Here is a 22,864-nt window from a genome sequence, read left to right as displayed (position 1 = left end):
ACCCCCCAATGAGACCCCCATTGAAGATATTTCAACAGTGTTTCTCTACCTAGAAGCAAAATGAAACATAAACAGCCAAATTCAGAATAGGGCAAGTTTGAATTGATAAAATGAAACACAGTGAAACCTGTCTTGACAACAAAACTATATCACTTTTACTGTTTAGCCTGTTTTTATTGATATTCATTTGATGTGGCTTGGTACTTGTACATCCTGTCAATGTATTATTGTTCTAAGATAATTCTCATATTCTTGTCTTTCATCTTTGCTAATGTGCTTTGTCTATATTACCTTTTCATTTTTGCTAAAATGCTTATTCTATATGCCTTTTTAATAGTTTTTATGTTTCTTAAATGCATATAACATGTATATGAAGTCGCTCTATACTTATACTTCCCATCATTGTATTATTGTACTATGGTAAGTTTGTGTATTCCTGTCTTTAATTTTTGCTAATATACTTGGTCTATTCTCCTTTTTATGCTTCTTTGTTTTCAGATACAAATCAATTGCCCTTTCATGACAGGGGGTTGGAGGGGTCCTGATCCGGAAATCTCAGGCTTAAAAACATGAAATCCCAAGGTCCCAAATTTAAAGAAATTTAAATCCTGGCATCCCAAAATTTCGAAAAAATTCCTGGATCCCGAAAGGATCAATCCCGAAAGGATCAATCCCGAAATCCCAAGCATAATAACACCCGATCCTGACATCCTGAAAAAGGTCCTCCCCCTCTTTCATCACAACAGTAAAGTGGGAAAAAGGGATGATCTCCGAAAACAAGTAACAATTAAAAAATAATTTCATATTTCAAAACCTGTATATGATTTTGCCGCTGGTTTCTCCACTGCTCTTTCTATTTTTACAACTGTTACTGACGTCGCTGACTGTGGTTAGGTTGTCGTTTTTAAACAAACTTCTTATTGTTTTGCCAATGATAGTCACAGCATCTTTGATATGCACATTTTCTGCTGTTGCATTAAATAATTCTAAACCAAGTGCACCTAAAAAAGATATAAAAAAAAATAGCATTTTTTGTACTTCAATTCAGTAACATAAAAACAAACATAGTTACATCTTTTCATCAATTTTATTCTCTCTATCACAAAGCTTTTCTTCTATATACCCTGAATTTGGTACCATCAATATTATATAAATTTAACATTTCATTTGGTACCATCAATATTATATAAAATAAACATCTTATCATCATAACATTTTTTTTTCTACTTTTCTACAATTTTCTTCTATCACTTTTGGAATCGAAAATGATCATAACTCCATTAACATATATGTGTTCCTCCTAATGCAAAATTCTTTCAAAACTTTGATCTAAACAATGCTACAATATATGTTTCTTTTTGAAGTTACTGGTATATCAATAAGGTTGTTCGCTCCTCTTGTATTTATATATTCAAAATCTTCAGGTTTTATCCATCTAATGCCAATTAAAAATTTTGCTCAATGAGACCTACTTTTCTTTTCATAATTTTATCACATATAGTATTAAAAGTCATAATATTTAAAAATCTTACAAAATCCTTATTATTTTCTCATAGGTTTTGAAAGAAAAATGCTGACAATGTTAATTGAATAAAAAATCTAGAGAGAATTATTTCCCGCCAAATTTTCAATGGCTTATATTTCAAAAACAAACACACAGACCCATAATTTTTCCTTCTTTTTAAGTTCCATTATCTATATATTATCAATCTATAACAGTCGTTTAAAAAGAATGTGTCCCTAGTACATGGATGTCCCATCTGCACTATCATTTTCTATGTTTAGTGGACCGTAAAAATGGGGTAGAATCTCTAATTTGTCATTTAAATTAGAAAGATCATATCATAAAGAACATGTGTACTAAGTCTCAAGATGATTGGACTTCAACTTCAACAAAAACTACCTTGAACAAAAACTTTAACCTGAAGAGGGACAAACGAACGGACGAACAGACAAATGGACAGACAAACAGACCAGAAAACCTAATGCCCATAAATGGGGCATAAAAAGCATGTTATTTTGAAACAGAGTAGCAAACATCCTAAAGGGTCTTTTATTCAATAACATATCATTATCCTACAATGTACAGTTAAAGGAAAATAACAGTATCTACATCAACAATTGACTTGTTCAAAATATATTTGTGTGTGGAGACACTAGATAACATATATACATTGAAGAGGGGCAAAATAGGGGTGTCTCTCATGGATCCTGAAAATTAATCCTTAATCTTCAAGTCTCTATAATAAGTGAAAAAATCTAAATTCCTCTGAAAAAATAAAGGCCAAATCCTAAATTATCGCAAAAATAAAGTTAGTAAAACCATCACTGCACTATTTTTTAGTGATGGGTCATTATAAACTTATAGACAATTCAACAATATATGATTTTACTACCAAGATTGTATAAGGTACATTTATACTAAAAAACCAATACAAGATTATACACTTCTTAAATTTCAATGGGACCCAATACCTTTTATCCCTTGATCTTCATCCCAATATCCCTAATAATAGTTTTATATCCCCTTTCCTTCATCTATATTAAGAACCACTTATAATTCTCAATCAAGGCACTTACTGGTTAAGCTTGTATTGGAGTAACATAGCTAGTATGAAAGACTTATTTTAAGACAATAATAGCACCTTGTGTAAGTCAGTGGACATGCATTAAAACAGTTATGATACTGTTGATTCATTTTTATTCTTAGGTTTGTAGATTTCAAGGGTAAAGGTGAAAAACAAATTTAAATGTTTAACAAAATCTTGTAGGCTTGTATATATATATAGGAAGATGTGGTGTGAGTGCCAATGAGACAACTCTCTATCCAAATAACAATTCATAAAAGTAAACCATTATAGGTCAAAGTACGGCCTTCAACGCAGAGCCTTGGCTCACAAAAAACAACAAGTTATAAAGGGCCCCAAAATTACTCCTGTAAAACCATTTAAACAGGAAAACCAACGGTCTAGTCTATATATAAAAAAAATGCATCCTTAGTCATAACCAAGAAATCAAATATCCAAAAAATTAAAATTTCATAAAAAAAACAAAAAATTTTGACCATGAAAATAAATGATTCTACCTTAATTTCAAAGCGCATATTTTATTATGAAATATGAGATATTTGACCTAATTCATTAGTTTTGTCCTTCTCTCATATATCAATCACAATATCTGATTTTAATGCAGAAAAGAGAAAAATCAATGCCTATATCTGCAGATGAAATTGATTTGTTAAAAATAATCTTGGTATATAGACAAACCACTGTCATGACTGTGACTAAATAGAAAGTATATGTGTACATTTGTGTAACTGTTTAAACATTTCTATACAACTATTTATAGGATACATATATATACACTGACGGCATACAGTATTGGTAAATGAATTATTGTGCTTCTGATGGAACCAAAAAGCCTTACATCTGATGCAATTATATCATCTGATTTGATAATCACATTTTATGATCAGTGCAGTGTTATGACAAACAAGGCTATAAAATATTTTCTCAAAATGGGACCAAAATAATTATAAGCCGGAATATGTAGAGAGACACAATCGTTATTTAGGGCAGTTCAAATTGATTACAAAGGCAATAAAAAAATATTGAAATGGAAAGACTGGTATTTATATATATATAAATAACATATAAATGCATGAAACCAATAGCAGATTTAAAGGAGCAGTGCTATTATTACTGTTCTTCATCTCAAAGTTGCATCAAAGTACAAGTTTTGTCGCAAAGGAAGGTTTTAAACTCCTCTCAAAAGATAAGTCCATATAGGGAGATTTCAAATTAAACCAGATGCTCCGCAGGGCGTAGCTTTATACGACCGCAGAGGTTGAACCCTGAACGGTTAGGGCAAGTATGGACACAACATTCAAGCTGGATTCAGCTCTAAATTTGGATTGTGATTAAATAGTTGACACAGCATAGGTTTCTGACACAGAATAAATGTGTTCTAATGAACTTAAAATTTTTGTTTCTCTTAGAGCAATTCACTATGCTGTTGAATATTAATCCTCTCAAAAAAATGTTTGAAGAAATTTTCTTTTTTATTTATGAAATTTCAAATGAGAAAAATTGAACATTTTTTTAATCACATCCCCCTTTCCCTTATTCCAAAACTAATCTCAATTAAAATTTCTAATGGAGTTTGCAACAATAACTACTCATTTAAATACATCATAAAATATTAAGATGTAAAAAAACTGCTTGTTATCACTGAATGGTAAAGATTATTTTAATTTATCAGTTGGTAGTAAAAAGTGAATATACATTGTATATTGTATATAACAAAGATTTAAGTTGATTCTGGACAAAGAAAGATAACTCCAATTAAAAAAAAATCTTGCTATTGCACAATATTTTGCAATTAGATATTTCTTGCTTACTATTCTGGACAAAGAAAGATAACTCTAATTAAAAAAAATTTGATATTTCACAATATTGTGCAATTAGATATTTCTTGCCATTGCGCAATACTGTGCAATTGAAAAGACTTGCTATTGCACAATACTTAATATAATAATTTTAGATCCTGATTTGGACCAACTTGAAAACTGGGCCCATAATAAAAAATCTAAGTACATTTTTGGATTCAGCATATCAAAGAACTTCAAGATTTCAATTTTTGTTAAAATCAGACTAAGTTTAATTTTGGACCCTTTGGACTTTAGTGTAGACCAATTTGAAAACAGGACCAAAAATGAAGAATCTACATACACAGTTAGATTTGGTATATCAAAGAACCCCATTTATTCAATTTTTGATGAAATCAAACAAAGTTTAATTTTGGACCCCGATTTGGACCAACTTGAAAACTGGGCCAATAATCAAGAATCTAAGTACATTTTTAGATTCAGCATATCAAAGAACCTAACTGATTCATTTTTTGTCAAAATCAAACTTAGTTTAATTTTGGACCCTTTGGACCTTAACGTAGACCAATTTGAAAACGGGACCAAAAGTTAAGAATCTACATACACAGTCATATATATTGACAGTTAGATTCAGCATATCAAAGAACCCCAATTATTCAATTTTGATGAAATCAAACAAAAGTTTAATTTTGGACCCTTTGGGCCCCTTATTATGTTGGGACCAAAACTCCCAAAATCAAACCCAACCTTTCTTTTATGGTCATAAACCTTGTGTTTAAATTTCATAGATTTCTATTTACTTATACTAACGTTATGGTGCGAAAACCAAGAAAAATGCTTATTTGGGTCCCTTTTTGGCCCCTAATTCCTAAACTGTTGGGACCTAAACTCCCAAAATCAATACCAACCTTCCTTTTGTAGTCATTAACATTGTGTTTAAATTTCATTGATTTCTATTTACTAAAACTAATGTTATTGTGCGAAAACCAAGAATAATGCTTATTTGGGCCCTTTTTGGCCCCTAATTCCTAAACTGTTGAGACCAAAACTCCCAAAATCAATCCCAACCGTTCTTTTGTGGTCATAAACCTTGTGTCAAAATTTCATAGATTTCTATTAACTTAAACTAAAGTTATAGTGCGAAAACCAAGAAAATGCTTATTTGGGCCCTTTTTGGCCCCTAATTCCTAAAATGTTGGGACCAAAACTCCCAAAATCAATACCAACCTTCCTTTTGTGGTCATAAACCTTGTGTTAAAATTTCATAGATTTCCATTCACTTTTACAAAAGTTAGAGTGCGAAAACTAAAAGTATTCGGACGCCGGACGACGACGACGACGACGACGACGCAGACGCCAACGTGATAGCAATATACGACGAAAATTTTTTCAAAATTTGCGGTCGTATAAAAAGGAAAAGAAGGTAGTCTCCCTCCTCAAACTGGCCCATAGGCTAATATATTCATTGCAAAAGCTTTTATATTACCTTGGAGATATGAGGGGGGATAGGACCTTTATCGGGACTCAGGGATCAGGTGTTTCTAATTTTAGGATTGACTCTTTCAGGATCTGGGAATTCTTTTTTTCAATTTCTGGATGTCAGGATTTAAATTTATTTAAATTCAGGAACTCTGTATTTCATGTTTTTTAAGCCCGGGATTTCAGGATCTGGACCCCTCCTACCCCATCAGATATTTGTACCTGGTTCCATTCCCGTTTGGGATGAAAATTTCAGGAACTCAATTTTCGGCTCTCCCTTGACACCATCTGCGAGTATGGTCTTGAGGAAACGATGGTAGTCCGTCGGAAGGGGACGATAAATGGCTGACCCGTGTTAAGAGAGAGCCATATCTCTTGCACGTTAAAGACACCCTTGTAAATTTCGAAAAAGAGTGGGCTAATGCCGCTACAAGGCAGCACTCGCACCTGCAAAGTGGAAAGGGATTAATATAAGTTGCAAAACTTGTTTCCCAATCCACTATAAATAAATATATTTAAACTAATTTGTACCTTTGTTTACTGTCTGACCACTTACCTACAGGAACATTTGTTGCCTTCATTGCCTGTTCGCTAACTATCCATACATAACCTTCACCCAACAAAATCCTTTTTGAAGCTTCCTCAAAAATGTTTTCAGCATCTTCTTTTCTGTAAGATAAACAGATACTGTAAACCAACTTATTTTCGCGAGCGATTTCATTTTAAGACTTTCGCAAGAAGATACATAACGCGAATATAAATCGTTGCGAAAATTTATTTCCTCAACTTTCTACATTAAGTGAATTTGAAAATCGCGAAATTAAATCATCCCAAAGTGGGCTAGAAAGTGCTGAACACGAAATAAAATATCTATGAAAATAAGTTGGTTAACAGTATATAATTACATTGATCATGTTCAGTATGTTCATTATCAAATCTTCACATTAAGAACAAAATGAAATGTATATAGTTTGAACATCAAATTCTTTTTATGTTTTGATTTCTTGTACGTTTTTTCAGACTTGCATTGTACATGGTGGCTGTTGTACATGGTATGCGTATGGTGGCTGTGAAGGTTATCTTAAGTGCTAACAAGCCTGTCAACACAAAAATTCTTTCAACTACTATCTGAAATGATTAGAATTGACAGTTTTCCTGCCAAAGGTCTAGGTACCTATTCTTCTAGCTGGAGTGATATAGCCTACTTGCCTAGTGTGATGAAAGTGACGTTAGACACCAACAATCAATCACTCAATGCAATGTACATGATGTTGATACCGTCATGATATATTAAGAATTGTAAATCTTCGCTTTATAAACAATGTAAATGTATTCAAACTAAGGTTCCAAATTAAATTAAAGAATCCAAAAACAAATGACAAAAGTTGACTTATAGCTGACTATGCGGTATGGGCTTTGCTCATTGTTGAAGGCCGTACGGTGACCTATAGTTGTTAATGTCTGTGTCATTTTGGTCTTTTGTGGATAGTTGTCTCATTGGCAATCATACCACATCTTCTTTTTTATATTAGACAGTTTTGAGTGTTATGGTATTGCTATGTACAAAAACGTTTTTTGTATTTGGTTTCCAAACATTGGTTTTAAACATAACAAGGCCTCGTGAAGGTTATTATAAAAGTTGAAACACATATATTGTCAAACCCAAAATCAGCTGATCAGTTGAAGTGTTTTATCTGACCATTAGAGCACCTAATAAAACAATGACATTCCTGACTCAACAAAATAACTATTATAACTATTAAGTAGGGAGCTTGTATGATAATTTCTCATTACTCACGTAGCTGATAGAAGTATAACTCTGGACTCAAATGATGGTATAGCTGTAAGGAGTGATTCAAAGCTATTATCACCTGCTTCATATTTTATAGTTTCTTCAACCTGAAGAAAAAAAATCGGCAATGTTTAAATCGTTATGGTAATTTGTCTGAATAATATTCTAAAAGATTTGTATCCAACAGTTGTTTTGAAGGTTCAATTATTGTTAGTAATTTTTTTTCATCTAAAGGCATAAAATCCTAACAAAAATATTTCTTATTCTTATTTTAAAAGCTATAGCCATGATGTTTGTGAATGTTTTATTTGTTTGTCATTTAATTAAATTCTAAACAATAATAATTTTAGACATTTATTTGTACAAATGAATCATTTAGTCCAATTATGATCAATTATAGTCTGATACAAGTATTTTTTCTGAATCTACATGCCTTTGAAAATGAATGTGCTCCAGGCCCATAGCCAGTAATTTCCAAGGGGGTTACATGTTACATGGACTCGCGAACTCAACTCAACAGTAACAATTCAAACAGAACATAAACTTTAAGTGCTTATATTTGTTTACATGGAATGGGAGGGTGTACAAACCCCTTAACCCCCCTGGCTACTGTGTGTGCTCCTTAAAAACGTTCTGTATATAAGGGATACAATCTACATATTTTGTTGAATTAAGCTTTTGAAAATAAATGTGCTCCAGGCCCATAGCCAGGAATTTCCAAGGGAGAGTAACATGGACTCGCAAAGGGATAGTCCAATTATTTACTGAAATATCTTCTTTTTCTGCCAGAGCTTGGAACCTGCTGAGAATCATCCTTCCTTCTTCGTCCATACTGTGTATAAAGATAACCTTCTTCCATCCGTAATGCTTCAACAATTCTAACCACACATCTGCTTGGTGGAAATACGGTGGTACTGTTCTAAGAAATGTTGGATGCACATTCTGAAATAAAAGATAAATTGAAATTACTGCATATATGTCAAAAACATTGAAAATCATGATAATATACAAAATATAGGATATTTCCCCCAAAAAAGACTAAATAAACAAAATTTATTGGTTAAAAATTATTGCATTATTCACTGATTATTGATAATTCTTACCTAGCTGCATTCAAAATGTAAGTAGACAAAATAATATATAATGAACCATAAGAATCCTAATATATGCATGCACTGGTATGTTTAACATGTATATAAAAAATATGTACCAGTATCATTCCAAAATATGTAATCAATTTAATATTTTAAGAACATTTTATTTTTGTATTTAGATGCTTTTATAGAGGCTCACAGGTATAAATCATTTCTTTTTTTAAATTAAATATAGGATTTCAGTATATTTTTCTATAAATGAACTTTATAATATACTTAATAGAAAAATAAAATAAAAACATGGGTTCACCGTTCTTTAAGCTCACGATCTGCCTTTGAAAGAAGCATACATTTTTGTACAGATACTTTTTTTCTGTTGAACCAAAAAGAGAAATAGAGGTTATACCAAATTAAAAGAGAACTAAATTACAGAAATCTCTTAGATTTTGAAATAGTTTAGTGTGAGTACAGCTTATTTGAAAAAACAAATTAAAAATATAGATCACCGATGAGTTAAAAAAGATATTTCAATTTTGATGCAAAAACATGGCATTTTTGTACCAAAGGGAGATAATTTGGAGCTTCTTCAATGACATCTATACATTTTAAAAGTTTCAATAAGATTTAGTTAATTATGTACCATATGATAGAATAACAACTTATAAATAAATAAATAAAATTTGTAATGAAATTTTTTTTTCTAACTTTTGCTGAAACTTTTGTACCCTTGAGCTCCTTAGTTATACTTTAATCATCGTTAATAATAACATTAAATATATACAGAAACGGTATTTTACCAATTTTACAACTTTTATATTTTTGAATACATATTAAACCTAAATAAGAAAGAACTCACTTCCATTAACTTACAACCCATTTTACAACCTTGTTAAGTTTCATACATTGAAATTAGTTTTTGAAAAATAAATGGGTTTTTTTTTTTATTTTCTACTAAGCTGTCATTTAAATACTATGATTACCTTATCAGAGAAAGCACTGTCTCTAGCTGATATTCCAATTACAGGTATCTGATAAAATCCACAGGTATACGATACTGAAATAGGTGGCTGGCTGTCACCTCCTGGTGGATGGCTCACGACCATGACCTGAACTCCCTGTGACACAACATTATCACACAACTTTATAGCAGATTGAATAGGATTCGGGTCCATGATAATAGAAGTGGAATTAAAATGCAGATTTATTCGTCCATTTAACAAATTCAAATTGTTAACAGACTTTTCAAATTCGTTCTGTGCTATTTTAGAACTCAGTACTCCTCCGATTGTGATGATTTCAGGTGGACTACCAATGCTTTGACTTAGTGATACTAGAAAGTTATGTAATAGGATAATCAGCGGTAGTGTATTTTTGTGAGGCATCGCTAACATCTACAAACTACGCCTAAATCTGAAACATAAGAAAAACATATGATAAAACATAATAGACCATTTGGGAATTATGTCCTTCACCAGAAAAGTTCAACAATTATTAACCAGACAGAGGGGAAATGTTCAGAGTTCGCGACATCTTTTTTTCCCTGGTGGTCCTTGAAGAAAATCTACTGGTCCTCACTACTAATTCTATTGCAAAATACTAAAATTGTGTCAGTCCTATGCAAAATTTTGGTGGTAAAATCCTGAGGACTGACACTTTTTCGCAAACTCTGAATGTTTGTTCTGTATGTATGTACTTAATCACAACTCCCTAATGACAGCACTGCTAATAATCAATTGTTAAAATTTGATTTGCAAGTCAAATAATTCTTGCAATATGCATGTAGTATCAATTTTTTTCTAACACCTGCTCAACATGGGAATGAAGTGACGATGCTCTAAACCCAAAAATGATGTTCACTAAAAAACCAAAGCTTTTGATGGAAATGCAACAAACTCAAAAGAACTCTATCATGTCTATTGGTTTTTATTTTATTTAATACCTCAAATATTATTGCACAAAACAATGTTCCCTTGACAGAAGATATTTCAGGTCAATGAAGGGTTTAACTTATTGTTTCCTACATGTAACACATAAATAATTATTTTCTGTTTTTCTTTTAATGTACAATGATGTAAGAGGGGGTCAGAGGGGTCCTGATCCCAAAATCCAGGTCTTAAAAACATGAAAGCCTGAATTAAAAAAAATTATATCCCGCCATCCCCACCATCCCGAAATTTCGTAAAAAAGAAATCCCGGATCCTGAAATGGTCAATCCCGAAATCCTGAACTTAAAAACACTGTATCCTGACGTCCCAAAAAAGTTCCTGCCCCCCTCATGTAATGATGTTACATCAAACCATAAACTTGCTTACAACAAAGAAGACTTGATTAATTGCCTTTTGACAGTAAAAAACAAAGGAATTGATGGAAGGGAAGGGAAAGTCCTTTCTCTGCTATAAAGTTCCACAATGATATGACAATAGTGTGAGCCCTGAATGAATACAAGAAAAATGTGTCAGAGGACTGTCATGAAATATAAATCTGCTCAAACTTTGCATTTTATCAAGTTGAAAAAACGGTAAATGACTCACTTCCCAAATTCCAACTCCATCTGCATATCGTTGCTCTTAGAATTGTGTAATTATATATAAGAGTTTCATAATGTTTGCATGCTGCAAACTAAAGTTAGCCTGCGAAAACTGAAAAATTGCAATTTTCCAAGTTATAAAGGGGCATAACTCTAGAATGGTAAATGACTCACTGCCCAAATTCATACTCTGTCTGTAAGTTTGGTTCTTATAAATATATATATAGCATTGTGTATGAGTTTCATAACATTTACAGGAAGCAAACTTAAGTAAGAGTGCAGAAAAGAAAAAGTTTTAACATTGTAGTTTTCCATGTTATATAATAAAGGGGCAAAATTCTATAAAAAATAATTTGGATTTGGCAGTTTATTCATCTTTGTATTGATATGCATGAGGATGTGCTCCGTTATATACATTAAGAATACTAATAGTAGGAAAGCCTTTATTGACAGGTTAATGGTTACATACATGTAAATACAATACACCTTATCACAATGTGTCCACCTTTACTGAACATCACAAAGGTTCCAGTAATTAGAACACATCTTGAAAAGTGATTGTTGTTTTATAACGTCAAAAATTCAAGCAGTGCAGATTTACAAACAGTGAATTTGTATGACGTAGTTTGCAAAAATATACATAAACATATGGTACAAGTAGTTGAACTATAAATGTGTATTTGATTTTGTTAAAATACAAAAATGTGTAGAATTTGAAATTTCATATGAAAGAGTACCGTTATATCTTTATCTTCAGGTCCTTACATAAGTCAACGGCTTCTACTGACCCCTCATCTTGGATTGTCGTTATGTGATTTCTCATCTCATAATAATATATTTATATATATTAGACTTATTAAAAAAAAACTTGTTTAGGTGTGCGCAGCTGAACACTTAACACAAACATATGAATTTATATGGGTTCCAATTTTCACCATTTAATGAAATTATTCAAAGTCTTTGCGGTCACTGTTAAATCTGACAAGTTATTCCACTGATCCACTACTCTATTTGAAAAAGTATTAAGTCTGTGTGTCGTCTTGCACTGTTTTTTAAAAAGTTTTAATGAGTAATGCCCTTTACCGTCAGGTGTCAAACAGTCATTTTTGGCTTCCATTAGCCTGCATCAAATTGGTTGAAATTTTACTGTTTCGTCAAAATATCCATATCATGATTCATCAGAGATTTTAAATTAAAGTCATTTTTTAAAATAAATAAACATGATTCTTCTAAATTATTAATCAATTTTTTTTGGTCGTCTAAAAGACATGAAAGATTAAAGTGAACATTTTATCTTCCGATGATGCACAAAAAAATTACCGTCAACATCATTTGTCAAGAATGTTTGCTGTTATCAGGGCCGTAACTAACGTCTATTAATAGTGAGGCAAAATATATATGCCGAGCGTAGCGAGGCGAAATTTTTCAGCGAGGGGTCTGGGGGCTGCTTAAGGCCCCCAGAAGCTCTGAGAAAAATAACGCAAAATCGTGCATTCTGAGCGTTTCCCTGACTCTTTTTGACATTGAAACGCAATTAATATTTTAGCCATTTTTTTCTTCGACAATATGCTGGTCTCAAAGCAAAAACGTAGATTCATTGTAATTTGGGACTTTTAGGTTTTACGGGGACAACATCATTTAATAGCAGACCGATATGTAGGATAAAGCAAAAATCGTAAGTCTCATAGTCATAAAAACCGGGACTGTCTGTCTGTTCTTGTTTTGTATTGTGCTTAGACTTTGGTGATTTTATAATGACTAGATTTAAACATAGTGACAGTGCAGTAATATACTTTAAGTACTAGTACTGCCTAAGTCGACACTAAGAACCATCTTTACCTTGTTTTACGGTATTAATGATTCTTTCATTGTTGAAGACCCTCTGTCTACTATCAAGATGAAGAACAGGAATAAAAACTTTGAACATTGGTCATTTGTATTTTTTCTATGCATTGACTTTGTGTGAGATTAGTTCCCGTGCATGTTTTCTCCATATTCCTTTATTTTCTGTTAAAGGGTCTGAACAAGACTTAATGCAAGTTTAATCCTTCAATGTAAAAGGTCATATGGTTATACAGTGATGTTTTTTTTATAGATGATTTGATACCAAGGAATTGGTCGTCTTACTTTAATTTAAATCATGTCAGCTGTCTAGTTTTATCTACAAAAAGAGTCAGTTTTGTATTCTTTGATATCATGTTCAATGCCCCATGCAGAAACGACCATTTTTTTCTGTGTCCAGTAGCATCATATATTCTTAAAATATTTTGTCGCACAATGTCTGGACATCGGTTAACATGCAACATTGCAAAACCACACGTTTACAAATGGAAATTAACCCTCAGACTATCGTCACAAAGTAGGACAATAAATGAACAAAAGACAAACCCGGGACACAGAATAACAAAAAATTAAACAATAGACCATCAACTCTGAAAACAAAACTAAAAGTAAAATAGAAATATGGATCACGAAAAACATGCAGGGACGACAGCAGAGAGTGAAGAGAACTTTCTTTTTGCAAGACACTTTCCGTGAACACAATTTGATATGAAGACAATTTTTTTGTTTCAGTTTTTTTTTTTTGAAGTTTTCAACATGAGGCATTTGCCTCATTTGCCTCAATGTAGTTACGGCCCTGGTTATTCCTCATGAAGTTACCCCTATTTCGACTCTAATGAAATAATTGAGTATAATTCTTATATGAGTTGCATATCTATAAATACTTGAATTGGATTGGTCAATGAGAATTTTTCTCTAAGTTTACACTTTGATATTAAACCATGTTTCCGAAACTACTTTTGTAATCTATTCATGCGTGATACACAAGCTTGCAGTGATCCCGGGATTTTCAGCAAATTGAGATTTAAAAACAATTGTTGCATATTTAACAGAAAAAAGAAAGAAATTTAATGCACTAAAGCTTCAAAAATGTATAAAAATAAAATTTGATAAAATTCCGCGAAATTTCATGAAGGTTTTGGCGAATTTACGTCATGGCAAAACACGACCTCATACGAATAGACGTAAAGGGAAAGATTATTTCGTTACGTGTACGCTTCAAATTAGGATAACATTTAATTAAAATGAAGTTTTTGAGGTAGGTGCTATTTCATTTTAGATTCCGTTGTATTTATCGGACATTTATGGTTTTTATGAAGTCAAGATGGCGGCGTACTCCTTAGTTACGACTTGCCATTGTGCTTTTGATGATTAATGTATATAGTAGCCATCAACAAAAAAAATGTTTATTAAATATCACAAATGTTTGGCTGAAGAATTATAAGGATTAAACACATTTTTTCTAGAGGTTATTGATGTGTAAACCGGGGCTCTTACTCACAAACTCAACATAAAAGTCTATGGACTTTTATTCAGTTTGTGAGTTAATTGCCCCGGTTTACACATCAATAACCTCTAGAAAAATGTGTTTAATCCTATAATAAATTAATAAAGGAGATAAGTTTTTATAGCTCAATCAAGCTAATTTAACCTGGGAACAGTCAAAATTATATGCTCCTGATTTGACCATTAACCATGTTTACTGAACCTGTGTTTTATACATATCATGTTGAATTATTTTTAAAGCAACTCAACTTTCCTTATCAGCCATAGTAGTTAATCTGCGTGTAATAAGACCTTACGCTACGGTTTCCTTACATGGCTCCCCCTTTTTTTATCTACAGATCTTTGAACGATTCCTCCGTGATAATATTGTAGTGATCGTTGTAAATTTGTTAATATACAATTTTCTGTTAAAAATACAAACCTAAGAGTGATTGTGAGACAATTTAGGGCTTAATTATGCAGAACTGTTTACATTACTTCATCTGTACATAATAAATAATTTGTCACGTGATATATGCTGCTGAGACTGATCAACGGGGAATAACTCCGATATTATACTGGAGACCTTCTTTAGTTACGGAATACCAAGGATTAATTACTATACAAATCCTTGGGAATACCATAAACTTTTTGAGGATTACTTTCCGGCGCATGTCTGTATGAGGTCGTTTTAAGTTAATTTCATTTTTTTTTTAACTTTTATTTATTTATGAAATAGATCTATAAAATTTTTTAAGTTTCAATTTTTTACATTTTTTATATATATTTTTGTATAACTATAAAATAAAAACAATAAGCACATTTAGTTTAGATGAGAGTATGTTTTAAGGAGCACCTCATGAGTGAGTGCATCCTTAAAGTTGTCTGTAGATGTTTGGTTTGAGATATCGGGTGGTAATTTGTTCCATCCTTTGATTGTTTGGCTGAAAAAAAGAAAATTTAAAGGTGTCTTTATTACACTGAAGTTGTCTGTATTGTCTGTTGATGGGTAGTTCTTGTTCTAGACTGGCTTTTTATGAGTATATCTTGCGATGGTATCCATCTTCTTCTTTCGTAAATCCTTCCAATATTGGAGCACTTGGCAATAAATCCAATATATATATTATTGTTAAAATCACTAATCAATTTTACAATTATCCACTCAGAGACATATAATTATGAATAGTAGAATAGAATATTTTTATTTACCAAATTAGGGCCCCAGGAGGGCATATAGGATCATATAGCATACACACAATATTATTATAAACAATTAAGAATTGAAGGCTTCTTTTTGTAAATTCATTGGGGTGTAAAAGCGTTGACCGAAGTACATTTCCGCGCTTCATTCTAAAAATGTGCGCACGGTCAACGCTTTTACAACCTTATGAAGTTACAAAAAGAAGCATTCAATACTTATAATTACATTTTTTAGCTATGATAAAAAAAAAACACGAATTTTATATTGTTTTTATTTAATTCACCTGTGCACTTTATTGCGGGACCACGTGTTATCATGAATGAAAAGTTTTATTGAGTGATGCAATTGCTTACGGAATAACACGTGATGTGCAGTTAGCCAATCAAAATAAAGTATTATAATGAAACATACATCTATAATGTAATTATATGTTAATGCAATACACAGACAATAGATATGTTACATGTGTAGTAAAATAATAAAATAAAATAATATAATATACTACAGAAAATACACTGTCTCTTGTACAAATTAACTTGACATACTGTTTATAAATTGTTGATAACATTAATATTTTTATATATCAAAATGAAGTTACTTTATTGTGTTATAAATCTTTAAATATATTCACTGATTTTGTTTAATTTGCAACTAATTATTTCAGGCCCGTAGCCAGGAATTTCCAAGAGTGGTATTTGGACTCATGAACTCGACTTTAACAGTCACAATTTGAACAGAACGTTGAATTTAACAGTGCTTATTTGGTTTCCAGGGGATGGGGGTCGTGCGAACCCCGAACCCCCCCCCCCCCCCCCCCAGGGTACTGGTCATGATGTATTTTGTTCCACCAAAGATATATAATACAAATAAATGTATTAATATATGTCTCTGGTTATATAGTGTTTCTAATTATCTAGCTTTTCAATGATAAAATAATATATGAATGCGTTATAAAACTTAACTTGGCTTGCTAATATAGTTATACATGTAAGTAAAATCATAAAAAATACTAAACTCCGAGGAAAGTCCCTACCTAATCAAATGGCAAAATCAAAAGCTAAAACGCATCAAACGAATGGATAACATATTTAAAACTATCGAAACATGATTCAAATCTACGTTTGCGCGCATTTGGGGATTAAAATATTTTACGTTTGCGCGCAGCTTTTGATTACATTTGCGCGCATTTATTTTACAGGTAATCTCAGGTAAAAATATAAATAAAAATTATATTAAGTTATAAATAACTATATTTTTTTTGTATTTTCATATTAATCAATTATTAATTTTAAAAATAGTTTGTTTATCAGTCAAATTATATACTGTTCATATTGAATTCTAAAAGCAAGTAAAAACTCCGTTATAGCTTAAGGTCAAGTTACAATATATGAATGGGCTATGTCACGGATTTTCTTAAAATTTTGCATACACCTTTGACTTATTGAATTGTGTCTGAAAATCAAAAAAAAGTCTGCGGTTTTATCTCTTTTTTTCCTGCCTTATGAGACTTATACTAAAGGAAGGGGTACTGATACTTGTAAATAATTGAACAAATTAATAGATAAATAAGCATTAATACCTGTATTTTCCCTAAAAAAATTACTGATTGAATATTTTCAAAATATGTGCCTTATGATAACATTAAGAATGGAAATGGGGAATGTGTCAAAGAGACAACATACTAAGACTAACGGAAGGGGTACTGATACTTATAAATAATTGAACAAAATATTAAATAAATAAGCATTATTACCTGTATTTTACCTGAGTTTACCTGAGTTTACCTGCCCAAAAAAATGCGCGCAAATGTAATCGAAAGCTGCGCGCAAACGTAATGATTTTTGCGCGCAAATGTAATGGTAATGCGCGCAAACGTAATGCACCGATTCAAATCTAGTTTTAAACAATCTAGTTTTAAACTTTTCAAATATTGAATACTTAGTTGTTTGGTTATGAAACCAGGTTGTTTTCAGAAAACTAAAAAAAAGTATGATTGAGTCATGACACAAATTGGACTTTTTGTCAAAGTTAATATGCATGAACGTTCTATTTTCAAATGCCTTGCACCTAGTTTCTGTCCGAAGTAACACTACCGATTTTGAGAGTTGCATATTATATACTTCGAAGGAAGGTTAAAAAGAGTTATAATGCATCACAAACTATAAAAGATTGGTTGCATTCTACTTATTATCTTACATCAATAGCATGTACGGTATCTTATCTCGATCGGAAGAATGTTGAGGTTTTTTTACGATTTTTGCTAGCAATTGCCATAAAGAAGCTGACATTTACGTTTACTAATTATATAGAAGATTATTGTACACAAGATAATAATCATGTAGATGTACATGAAAGCTCTTTCTAGGGCCCTTTGATTGAAAATAAAATATTCTTATTCTTATTCTGTACCATTAAAAGTAGAGACGGACAAGTATGCATGACAAAGAATAGAAATTGTTTGTTTAGCATTTGCAATGAAGTGTCGTTCAAAGAATTTTATTTACGTATATAAGCAGTATTTTACTAGCGACGCGTTAGAATAGGGCAATTCTACAGAAAATAAGACCAAATAAATAAAGCCTGTATAGAAAAATAAACCAAAAAGATATAGAATACAAAAGGGGTTTTAAGATATAAAGAATAGTGTATAATGTGCAAAATTAATATGAGAATAGAGAAAATAACTTACAAAAATAATAATTTAACATAATTGAAGGACCCCGATCAAGACTCATTGAAGACCATCATAATAACGAGGCCAAGGTCAGATGAACCCTGCCAGACAGACGTGTACATCTTACAATCTTTCATGCTATAAATATAGTTGATCGCCGTTTGCAAACAGTATCCTAGAAGCAAGCTTATAAGTGCCTTTATCACTGAAAAATATAATGAAATCTTCAAAGAATGCCAAAGATTTGCTACTGAATGATTCAGTATAAAGAACTCAAGAAACCCATTTCAGGTTGGAAAAAACAACAACACAAAAACTTAAATCCCAATACAGTTCAAGAAATCTAAATAAAGACGATAAAGTGAACATGAAGTCGACATGATTTGGATATTGGTCTTTCCATAGGCTTCCGCGCCACACCCTTACTTGAATCCACCCCTGGAAACACATCTAAAAGTTTAAAGTATAGAATACAGCCCTCAAAGTAGCTTCGCTCTCACCCCATATGGAATTTACTGACCCCATATATACCAAGTTTCTTCTAACTCTCAACTAATTGATTACACTTGAAAAAAAGTCAATAAAAGCCAACGAAATAACAAGGCCGTATATATATCAAAACAGAGGCGGAAAATACCACATAGATATTCAAACTTATGAGTCGAAAACAAACACAACGCAATGGAGAAAGAATCAAACCGAAAAAATCAAATAAACAAAATTAAAATCACAAAAATACTGAACTCCAAGGAAAATTCAAAAACGAAAAGTCCCTAATTAAATGGCAAATTTAAAACATCAAACACGATTTGGAACAGGCTGTTTCTTCTGTAGAAAATGGTGGATTGAACCTGGTTTTATAGCTAGCTAAACCTCTCACTTGCATGACAGTCGCATCAAATTCCATTATATCATAGATGTGTAATCATCTCAATAACTATATAAAAAAATGTAACAACAAACTAATCTAGAAAAAAAGTAAAATCACAAACATACTGAACTCCGAGGAAAATTCAAACCGGAAAGTCCCTAATCAAATGGCAAAGTCAAAGGATAAAACACATCAAACGAATGGACAACAACTGTCATATTCCTGACTCACTTAGTACAGGCATTTTCAAATTTAGAAAATGGTGGATTGAACCTTGTTTTATAACGCTCTCCTCAAATGACAACGAAAACTGGTTCACTGTTCTGCGTACCTCTCCGTCGGAATACATGATTTTTTTTACCATACCGCGAGGTTCTTACGTGAGGCACGTCCATTCTTATTTTATTTATTGTCTTCAAAGTTTTTAGCATCATGTTTCTTATTCTTCTTATCTGCAAGGAAATAAACTATACATATATATATATAGTTGTATTCAATATAGACTTGCAACCCCATATGAACTCAGGCGCGGATCCAGAGGGGGGGGGGGGGTTCCGGGGGTTGGAACCCCCTTTTTTTTGGACGATCAATGCATTTGAATGAGGACATGTAATTGGAACCCCCCCCCCCCCTTTGTCCTGGGTTAGGAACCCCCCTTTTTTAAAATGGCTGGATCCGCCCCTGGAACTTGTTAAACTGTCACACACAATACGGAGTACCTTTTTTGCACTTTTTCTATTTTTTGAGAACTTTTCGGCACCGTAGAGAAAAACACTAAAAATGAAAGAAGACACAGACTAATGAATTTCCGAAGTTTGACATCCCACTATTCAGTTCATGTTTGCGCCACTATGTATGCACATGATATGAAGATGTAGTATGATATTCAATGAGACAACAGTCCACCACATGACTGTGTATTTAGTTGCAGTATTCCTAAGCATGGATTTGATCCAGAATTTTTGTAATGGGTGCGTAATTGTTGAACAAGGAACGCAAAATGCCATGCGGAGTAGTGTCCATGCAAAACAGGAGATTCGCATACAATTTAATTGTTTGCGTTCGATTTTTGATGATTTTATTCATCCATACCATATACAATACGGGTTTTCTATATTTTCATTTGGCTTACAATGATTAACGACCTTTCGGTGTCTAGATAATCCACTTTTTAACATTTATCACATTCTACTTTCATTCTTGTCAACTGACTAAAAGTGAATTTTCTAGACTCAGAAAGATTATTGTTCATAGTGAGGCACATGAAAATATAGAAAACCATTTTTCTAATAGTGTATATATAGCTACGGATGGCTAAAAATGTATAAAATCAGCGAATATTGTGCGCAAACAAAGAGTATGCGAATCTCTTTTTTTGAATAGCAAATAGCAATATAAATAAAAAGCAAATGGAAATTAATAAATATAAGCATTATAGGGACAGAAGAATTCGGTCTACCTCTTCGCCAACTAAATCCGATAATGTATGATCAGAATTCCATGCGAGTCAATGACAATCCAAAAGCATAATCCATGTCGATTCCTACAAGTATTAACGTAGCAAAACGTGCATGTTAGTTCTGATTTCATATATATTCATCTTTTTTTCTAACTGCAAAAATTGGAAATTTGTCAGGATTTGTCTGCCGATTTTTAAATTTTAAACCATTCATTGATTGCACTTGATTGAGCTTCCATCAGATCTACAAAAAGACGAGGTATTATCGTCTGCATAATTATGCATGTAGCATGTGCAAGGAGCTATGTTTACAAACAAAAATATGTAATGTGTGAAAGCATTGTATAACAAAGGTATGGCCCTGAGCCATGTGTTACATTTGTATTGATGGCAACTTATAACTTTTCAGAATTATGGTGTCAGCTTTAGCATGTTGTCTCTGTTTGTCAACAGTGGCGGATCCAGAACTTTTCTTAAGGGGGGGGGGGGGGGGCGCTCCAGTCATGCTTCAATGATTTCCTATATAATCAACCAAATTTTTCCCACGAAAAGGGGGGGGCGGGCCCCCGAGGCCCCCTTGGATCCGCCTGTGGTCAAACACGATTTGCTGAGAAGATCAACGTAGTTTAAGAAACTCTATATACTTTGACAATTCGACCGTAATGAAAAGGAGTCATGTCCGGTAAAGACCGATTTTGGCCTCAAATTTCAGGTTCATCTGACAAACGATTTTGACCACTTTTTAAATACTTAAGTGTCTATTTCATTTGAATCAATTAGTTTATGTGAAAGATTTTAACTGATTTAGCCATTAAAAACGATCCGATTCAAGCTAAAATAGGAAAAATCTACCAAATATGCCCCAAAAATGTCACTTTTCAAATGGTTTTTGCCAAAAATGAAAGTGGCCGCATCTGTGTTCATCCACAACCTTTATATATGTTATGAATTATCATTAAATACAACTTACATTTCAATATCAAGGATGAACACGAATGCGGTCACTTTCGTTTTACAAGAAAACCGTCTAAAATTTAACTAAAATGCAAGAATTGTGAAGATTTCAGTAATTTAGTATGACTTAATGGTGCTGGTACCCGATATATGTGCATTGTATTGTGATAAACAGTCCATATTTATGTAGCAGAAGCATTCCACTGTCCCGCAATAAATAACTAAAAGAGGGACGAAAGATACCAAAGGGACAGTCAAAGTCATAAATCTAAAACAAACTGACAACGCCATGGCTAAAAATGAAAAAGACAAACAGAAAAACAATAGTACACACGACACAACATAGAAAACTAAAGAATAAACAACACGAACCCCACCAAAAACTAGGGGTGATCTCAGGTGCTCCGGAAGGGTAAGCAGATCCTGCTCCACATGTGGCACCCGTCATGTTGCTTATGTGATTACAAATCCGGTAAATAGTCTAATTCGGTAGGTCATATTCATGAAAGGGAAGGGGATTGTAGTTACGACGTAAGGAACATATCCGATATCATTTGTGAAACGGTTATTCCATAACGGTCAACCAACTCGTGATGGCGTCCGTAAAATTTACGAAGGGATGATTTCAACTTCACCATTTGGAACTCTTGCTTTAATAGCTTCCTTGTGAGCAGTAACCCTCTATCAAGAAAATCATGATAGGAAATGCAAGCACGGGAATATCGTATCAGTTGGGAGATATATACCCCGTATGCAGGTGCTGCTGGAATGTTGCTACTTAGAAATGGAAAGTTCACAATTGGAAAGCTGAAATCATCTCTTTTGTCGTAAAGTTTTGTTTTCAACAAAAGTTTACAGTTTAACAATTCTGTAAAACTACTATATTTTGGGGCCAAAAAGGGGTCTTACTGGACCTACGCCTTTATGAGACAAGCAGTCGAAACTTGGAATTAGTAAGTCAGGGGTGGTTCAAGTTGTTTTTTATAGGGGTGTTCACAACCCATAAAAAGGGGGGTTCTAACCATTTGTCCCCATTCGAAAGCATTGATAGTCAAAAAAAGTAGGTCCTACTGGATCCGCCACTGTTCATAAGTTAGTG

General features: G+C 32.6%; 1 protein-coding gene across 5 annotated transcripts in view; it reads right to left on the bottom strand.

Annotated features, from left to right (window-relative positions):
* Nucleotides 1–22,864, bottom strand: part of LOC139491297 (glutamate [NMDA] receptor subunit 1-like) — a 137,157-nt gene that overhangs the window by 30,958 nt on the left and 83,335 nt on the right. For 3 of the 5 annotated variants that reach the window (XR_011656510.1, XM_071278902.1, XM_071278905.1), the window contains exons 1-6: nt 15,049–15,192; nt 9,733–10,162; nt 8,424–8,600; nt 7,665–7,765; nt 6,423–6,535; nt 815–1,001 (exon numbers count right to left, since the gene is read on the bottom strand). Coding sequence is in view for 4 of the 5 variants with exons in the window: in XM_071278902.1 (XP_071135003.1) it covers nt 815–1,001; nt 6,423–6,535; nt 7,665–7,765; nt 8,424–8,600; nt 9,733–10,143 (989 nt within the window). In the remaining variant the exon portion in view is untranslated. Of the gene's footprint in view, nt 1–814; nt 1,002–6,422; nt 6,536–7,664; nt 7,766–8,423; nt 8,601–9,732; nt 10,163–15,048; nt 15,193–22,864 lie in introns of those variants that run through there. The other 2 variants (XM_071278904.1, XM_071278906.1) reach the window with 1 other exon arrangement.

This window comes from Mytilus edulis, chromosome 10 (assembly GCF_963676685.1).
Source record: "Mytilus edulis chromosome 10, xbMytEdul2.2, whole genome shotgun sequence".
Taxonomy (NCBI): domain Eukaryota; kingdom Metazoa; phylum Mollusca; class Bivalvia; order Mytilida; family Mytilidae; genus Mytilus; species Mytilus edulis.
The sequence above is the reverse complement of the archived record's forward strand: the minus strand, read 5'-3'. Positions and strand labels throughout refer to the sequence as shown.